Here is a 7,620-nt window from a genome sequence, read left to right as displayed (position 1 = left end):
AAGCCAAGGCCACAGACGGGGCCCCTGAAAGTTGAAGACAGGAGAATACAAACACTCAGACGCACCTACTGTCAAGGAGGTGGACATTGCCAGAGACTGGTTCCCTATAAGAGGGGATCTGGGGCAAGACCACGGCCGAGTCTACTGTAAGGTGGGGTGGGGAGAAATTCAAGCACGCAGGCCGACCCATTATAAAACAGGAAGGGGGGTTAAGCTACGGGGCAAAGGGCCAAAGGGAGGGGACAATAGCACAGGTAGGTCCACCAGCCGAGGTGGTGGTGGTGGGGAGTCGAACACCAGCAGGCCACGGGCCAAGCCACATCCCCCCGCGCGGGGGCGGGAAGGATACGTAGGGTCACGGACCAGGCCCTCCACCCTCCAGGCCCCGGGCTCACCTGTGTGTAGCGCAGCGGCGGTGTTGGTAGCTCCGGGGGGCGGGGGCTCCATGCGCGGCCCCACCGCCCCCCAGGCCCGGGTTCCGAGGCGACGGTGGTGGCGGTGGTGGCGGCGGCAGCACCTAGAAGCCGCCCCTGCGTTTCCCCACTGCTCACGTGGGCCCACGAAGGAGGAGCCGAACGTTCCGCTGCTCGCTGATTGGCCAAAGTACCGTGGATCAACGGTGCGGCTTCCAGGGCTGGGGAGGCGGGCCTTGCTCCACAGAGCTATGTTGTGATTGGCCCGAGGGGAACTGATGGAACGCAGATGGCCGCCTGGGTTCCGAGGGGGCGTGCTCGGCCCCGCCGGTGCTCCACACTGATTGGTTCAAGACAGATTGATAGGCCATGGGCGACAGACAAGGTTCGGGGGACGCCTGCCTCGCACTGATTGGCCTATATGGGATTGATGGAAGACAGCCAGCGTCCGAGGATAGGGGTGGTTAGGCCCTGCTTTCTGCTGATTGGCGGCCGAGGGACTCTTAGCTGCCAGAACCCCTAACGGGGAGGTGCCAAACTCTACGCAGCTCAGCGGAAGCGGGACTTGTATAGAAGTACACAGGCGTAGCAGCCCGCAGGGAGGAGGTCTGGCCAGGGTTCTGCGTAGGCGGGCAGGGTAACTCTGTAGTGATTGGCTAGAAAAGACGAATTTAGAACCGAGCAGCTGCCAGACAAGCGAAGGAGTGTTGAGTGGCGGAAACTAAATGCCTACGGGGGCGGGTCGAGCTGCAGCCAGTAATAAAGCAGTGGAATCAGGCTCTGCATCGATTGGCGGAAGCTGGACTCAACCTAGAATAGGGGCTGGACCAGCCCTAGGCCCATTGCTGGAAGCTGGAACTATTGATAATTAGAAGCTGGGGCAACGCCAAAGTTGGGCCTAGACGGGTGTGGGTGTAATTTAAGGTACCTGAGAAATGATTGGGGTGTGGGAGAAGGGTAAACCCTAGGGCCAGGAGTGAAAGGCTGCCTTGGGGAACAAACCTCCACCCTGAATCGGCCCATTCTCTAAGGTAACTGAGAGTATTGTACAGGAAAAGAAATGGAAGGGTCAGGTGGGGGCCCAGATTGTGAAGGCAATGGTATAGAGGGCAAATCAGAAAGTCAAGTGGCACATTCTGCCAGGGGACAGGCTGAAGACGGGACTTAAGTGGTTTTTAAAGGTTCCATACAGACTGGATCTCTGGGCCTCCTAGTAACTTTGTGCTTTAGAAACAGGGCACTTTCGCAAACAGCAAGGGTTAAGGGGGGAAAGAAGGGCCATATGACTCAAAGACATTCAAGCTCTTTAATGTCAGGGGAGGTAGGAAGAAGTCAATGGTGAGGCTCCGGGAAATTCTGCAGGCCTTGTAGTTCTCTAAGCCCCTGAAAAAGAGAACAGAAAAGACTGAACGGAGCCTGGGTCCAGGCCCTACCCCAGGCTTGCTCAGAACTCCCTTCCCTCCGAGCCAGCTTGGCTCCAATTTGACTCCAGTTTAGGAGGAAAGATGGTACTTCCCATCTCTGGCTCTCTCTCTTCCTCAGGTCACCGCCCTAAACATTTGGAGATAGTGTCTGGGAATGGGGTGAGTTGCTCTCACCTCTAGCAACATGTGGATATGGGCCTTGATATTCATGGAGTCCTTGGTGAGGCTGTCGCTGAGCCTGGAGAAAAGAAACAAGAAAGGGCAAAGTGGGCCCCACTTATGATCATGAGGATGATGCTTCCTCATCATTTCAGGAACTACCTACATCCTGGATGACTTCCACACGGCAGGTGGTAGGACATCCGATTACCTGACCTGCTCCTATGCAGAGACGCCTGGCTGCCATCTGGACGGCACAGATTCAGAGACATTTATTGAACGTCTACTCTCTGCCGGGTCGTTTTAGGTACTGGGGAGATAGCAGCAAACACAACAAACAAAAATCTCAGCATCGTGAAGCTCAAATTCTCATTAAGAAGGACAGTGATGGAATAAGACACGGAGTATGTCAGATGGTTGTAAGTACAATAAAAAAATTAAATGATAAGAGAGGATAAGGAGTGCAGGCATGGGGGCTGTAATTCTAATTAGAGTGCTTAGGGATGGCTTCACTGAGAAGCATTTGAGTAAAGACTTAAAATGAAGAGGCGAATCATGTGAATACACGGAGGATGAGTGTTCCAGACACAAGGGGCAGCAAATGCAGAGGCTCTGAGGTGGGAGTGTACCTGGCATGTCTGAGGCACAGCAAAGAGGCCAGCATGGGTGGAGAAAAATAAGCGAAGGTGGGGTGTAGGAGGTAAGGTCACAGAGGGAAGTGGGGGAGACAGATCATGTAAAAGCTGCCAGGCCATGGTAAGGACTCTGGCTTTTACTTTAAGTGAGATGGGAGCCAGGGGATGATTGTGATCAGAGAAGGGATGTGAAACAACTAGGGTTTAAGAGGATCCATCTGGCTGCTGTGCGGAGAACTGACTAGGGATAAGGACAGCTAGTGTGGAAGAGGAAGCCCAGTGAGGAGGCTATTGAAATAGTCCAGGTGAGAGATGCAGACTCACACCACAGCGGCAGCAGTTGAGGTGATGAGAAATGATTGGATTTGGGATATATTTTGAAGGTAGAGTCAACAGGATTTACCAAAGGAGGATGCTGGGTACGAGAGAGGACTTAAGAAAGACACCAAGGCCTAAGCAACTGGGAAGCTGGAGCTGCCTGAAACCACTCTGGCTCTGGACTGTTGAGTTATGTGAACTAGTCAATTCCTTATATCTATGCCAACTGGGACCAGTCTCACCCAAAAGAATCCTAATTGATACAAAGGATCAAGGAAGGCCTTTCTGAAGAATGAGTAGGAGTTAAACAGTAAGACGGTCTTTTCCACAAAAAGTCCAAGAGGCAGGAAAGAGCTTTTTGAGGAGCTGTCAGGAGACCAGTGTTAGAAATTAAGCGAATGGTGGAAGGAAAGAGGCACAGGATAAGATCCAAGAGGAAGGAAGGGGCTAGATCATGCAGGGTCTTGATATCATGATAGGAATGTGGATTTTATTGGCTGAGCTATCTGTCAGTGTAGGAGTGTTTTAAGGAAACAAAATACTGTTAAGAAAAGTAGAAGGCAACAACATAGGATGTCAAATTGGGAAAAAATAGTATGAACCCATTTATATATCACTATCTCCCAAATTTATATTTTCAATGCAGCCCTCTCTCCCGAGTTGAGGAGTTTTAACTACATCTTCAGAAAATCTACTTCAGTGTTTAACGAGCACCTTACACTTAACAGGTCCTAGACTGAACTCCTGATCTTCCCCTCCAAATCTGCTCCTCCCTTATCTTCTCCATCTCATAAAATGGCAATTCCATCCTCCTAGTTGCTCAGCCAAAAACCTAGACTCCTCTCTTTTTCTCACACCCCACGTCCAATCAAGCATTCTATTTAAAATTGCAACTGCTCCCTCGGAGGCAATGTTTCTCACCTCCAATCCTTGTTTTTCTCTGCAACATTGTCAACCTGTGACATACTACATCCTTTACTTATTTGTTTACTGTCTGTCTTCCCTGACTAGAATGTAAGCTGCGTAAGGGCAGAGATTTGGTCTGCCTTGTTTCCCACTGTATCCTCAGGAACAAAAACAGTATGTGGCACATAGTAGGCACTCAATGTACAAGCTTAGTCTGTGAAAGGTTTCAACGCTTAAAATAAAAAAGGAGGAGAAAAGTATAAAGTTTACCAAATGCTAGTTGTAACACAAAAGGGATATGTTTAACTTATTGCTACTGATTAGTATATAAGGCAGTGTTAATAGTCATATGGTTATTCTGTTTCTTCTATAATCATGTCTGCTTATGGGTATGGATGTGTACTCCTTTCTCTGTAATCAGAAAGAATGTACACAGAGACCTGATCCTCCCACTCCTCAAAGAAACAGACTAAGAACAGGAAGGACTGATAGGCCATTTCGGTTACATAAAATAACCTGAAAGAAAGTTACTTTAAAATGTGTCCAGAATAACCAAGTATTTTAAAGAAGAGAGCGAGCTACACAGACTCAAATCTTCATCTCCTAGAAAGATTCAATTACTACGGAGTCCTACTAATTATCATAAAGTAGTAAGAGATTCACATTTCTCATCACACTAATAGACCAGGTCAGTAAATCAGAAAGACCAGACAGGGGGCAGGCAATGACAAATACCTCATTTTGGGGAAAGACATCAAGTTTCATAAAATTAAAACCTATTTGAAAGGCTCAGGAATCCTGTGTCATAACAAGGAAGGCTTTGTCATAAAAAATTGGACTTGGTCTAAATGTCCACCAAGTTCAGAATTGCATTGGCCTATGAAACCAGGTCCCTCGACCAAACTATTCACCAACTGGCCTGATCAGTAAGACTTAGAAATCCCAGTGGGTCTGAGGCTCATTTGGGTCTATGGACACTGAAATCCTGAAAAGGTTTGAAAAGAGAAGAATTACTGCAACCTAAGGGAGGCAACTCTGGAAGAAATGAATGTAGGAATAAAGAGAAATATAACCTAGAAGGAATCTTAGATCGGTGGGGTTCACACTTGTGAGATGTTGTTAATCTAAGTGTATTTGCTCAGCGTCCCCTCACTCACTCCTTCTGAGTGAGTGAATGCTCACCATTCTCGGCAGCTCCTCCTAACATGGCAGGCACACTGGTTGCCTTGCCAGGAATGCTCTTCCCCAGAGAGCCCTATGGCTTGTTCACTCAACCAAGTGACTCAAATGTCACTTCCTCTGGGAGGCCTTCCCTAGCCACATTTCAGACCTCCCGTCCACACTCCCAATTCCCGTTCCCTGCACAGAATCTTAAACTCAACTGGAGCCCATCCTTTATCCCCACATTACCTCCCCATCACCACCAACAGAGATCTGCTTCAATCCCCACTTAAATCTATTTCCAGCATATGCTTTTAAATTCATTCAACAGAGTGCCTACTATATGCTATGTGCTATTCTAGTGACTTGGGATATAGAGAAAATCTCTCCCTTTGCAAAGCTTATATCCTAATGCGAGGAGGCAATGAACATTGTAAAGAAGTAAATTACACAGTAAACATTAGGAGGTCATAAGTGCTAAGGAAAAAAAGAAAAAGTAGAACAAGGGAGGGGAATCAGGAGTGCCAGGGGTTGCAATTTTAAAGTTAGGTTATAGAAAGCCTCATTGAGGAAGTGACATTTAAGCAAGACTTAAATTGAATAAGGAGAAAGGAAGCAATGCAGGTACCTGGGGAAAGAGTGCTGTAGGCAGAGAGAAGAGCCCCTGCAATCACGCTGAGGTGGGATCATTCTGAGGGTGTTTAAAGAAGCCTGTGAAGGTTAGTGTGGTGAGAGCACAGTGGATGAGCAGGAAAATTAGCAGGAGGTGAAGTCAGAGGTAATTTGTTTTATTGTTTCTGATTTATAGGCTGAGACCTCCGGGATCTGGTCAAAACTGTGCTGATGTGTAACAGTTAGTCCTTCTAGAAGGTAAGCCTTCTAGAAGGTAAGCCTTCAAGGAACCCTTCTGTCTTGTTCCCTGCTGCCTCCCCACCACCAAGCACAGAGCCTGGCACACAGCAGATGCCCAATAAATTTTTGTGTGAGTGAACAATAAAAAGACCATTTATCAGTGCTTATTATGTTCTACACCTGGGGCTAAGCTTTGCATCCCCACTTTCCTCAGCCCTAGCTCTGAGGGGGAGGGGAGATGCGTTCCTAAGTATCATCCCAGGCAGCCATGGGGAAAGGGGGAAGAAGGGTGTGGCAAATGGTAGTGCTTTTTAGGCACTATCCTCATGCAATGGACTTACTCTGTGAGGAGACTGCTCTTACGATCAATGAACCTGAGAGCTTCTGCCAGTGTCAACTCCAGGAAAAAACCATACCCAAGGGCCACATAGATCCGTGAAGTGTCTGGGCTGAGGAAACAGTGGTTAGAGGAAGCGGGTAAGTCCTTATCACTGTTTAGCACACCACACAGTTTGAGATTTTTTTTACTCCCCTCTCCCCCGCCTTCCCAAATTGAAGCTCTGGGTGGGCAGGAATTTTGTCCTATCTTATTTACTGTCACATCTCCAGCACCTAGCAGTGTCTGGTACATAGCAAATACTCAAAAAAAATTTTTTGTTGAATGAAGGAAAGGGGAAGCTGAACCCTGTGGGCTCAGAGGGGTGGGTAGACACTCACACCACTGTGTCAACGAAGAAGTTACAGCCCAAATCCACCTGCATATATAACTCCGAGTGATTAGCTTCCTGTGGGGCCGGGGAAAAAGAGGTAGGGATCAGTGGTCAAGTTTTAGGTTAGGTGACAGGTTTTGGTCTGGGGTATCTCCTCTCTTCCCCCTCCTTTGCCCACAAAAAGATGGTACCTAACCCTGGCATCTTTACCTGGAGTCGCTCAATGACATTTCTCAGTTGAAGGTATTTGGCCAGCTGCTCATATACCTTGTCGCGATGGTCCAGCACCTTTCTAATGGGACAAGAGTAAAATGGTGACCAAGAGGAAACCCTGTCTCTCTTGGAATACCTCATATCATGACCCTCTGAGACTCTCATGTCACCATGTCCTAAAGAGGTGTTTTAGTGCAGAAGTCAAGATTTGAACTCTGGGTCAGACTACTTCGGTTTGAATCCAGGCTTTCCATTTTACTAGCTGTGAGACTTTGGCAAGTGAGTAACCTTTTTGGAATTCAATTTCCCCATCTTTAAAATAGGAATAACGAGTATTACCTCACAGAGTCATTAGAAGGATTAAATGAGTTTACTAAAAAGCATTTAGAATAGTGCCTGCCAAACAAGAAGCTCTATATATGTGTTAGCTATTATTTATTAGTATTATTTCATTCTACTCCCAATGCCTCCCTCCAATCAGGATACCCCATTCTCACCCTAGAAAAAAATCCTCCATCCCTTTTAGGATGCTCATAATCCTAGACCTGAAAACTCTACTTCCTCCTCAGATTAATAATGATAGGAATAATAATTTTTCATACTCATTGAGCCTCTAGTATCCAAGTTAAATCCTTTACAAGGACTGAACACGTTGAAAACTCAAAACCACCACATGAGGAAGGTTGCATTAACTTCCCCATTTCACAGATGAAAAAACTGAGGCACAGAAACTCGAGGTGAGGTACAACGTGTTCACACGTAAAACGAAACGGCCAAGTCAGGATTCGAACCTGAAAACTCGCTCGTAACCCTTAACGCCATCTGAACC

At 47.3% G+C, this 7,620-nt stretch overlaps 2 protein-coding genes across 2 annotated transcripts in view; both read right to left on the bottom strand.

The window, feature by feature from the left end:
• The window catches only part of ELK1 (ETS transcription factor ELK1), a 14,508-nt gene extending 13,974 nt beyond the window's left edge, over positions 1-534 (bottom strand). The window contains exon 1 of the mRNA XM_024749617.1: positions 396-534. The gene's annotated coding sequence lies outside the window, so the exon portion shown is untranslated. The remainder of the gene's footprint in view (positions 1-395) is intronic.
• A 1,166-nt stretch (positions 535-1,700) lies between these two features.
• UXT (ubiquitously expressed prefoldin like chaperone) overlaps positions 1,701-7,620 on the bottom strand; it is a 6,344-nt gene continuing 424 nt past the window's right edge. The window contains exons 3-7 of the mRNA XM_024749615.1: positions 6,789-6,870; positions 6,586-6,653; positions 6,210-6,317; positions 2,012-2,075; positions 1,701-1,796 (exon numbers count right to left, since the gene is read on the bottom strand). Of these exons, the coding sequence (XP_024605383.1) occupies positions 1,746-1,796; positions 2,012-2,075; positions 6,210-6,317; positions 6,586-6,653; positions 6,789-6,870 (373 nt within the window). The 3' untranslated portion in view covers positions 1,701-1,745. The remainder of the gene's footprint in view (positions 1,797-2,011; positions 2,076-6,209; positions 6,318-6,585; positions 6,654-6,788; positions 6,871-7,620) is intronic.

The sequence above is a fragment of the Neophocaena asiaeorientalis genome, unplaced genomic scaffold, assembly GCF_003031525.2.
Source record: "Neophocaena asiaeorientalis asiaeorientalis breed wild unplaced genomic scaffold, Neophocaena_asiaeorientalis_V1.1 scaffold1052, whole genome shotgun sequence".
NCBI lineage: Eukaryota > Metazoa > Chordata > Mammalia > Artiodactyla > Phocoenidae > Neophocaena > Neophocaena asiaeorientalis.
Note: the sequence above shows the minus strand (reverse complement) of the source record. Positions and strands in the feature narration are given on the sequence as shown.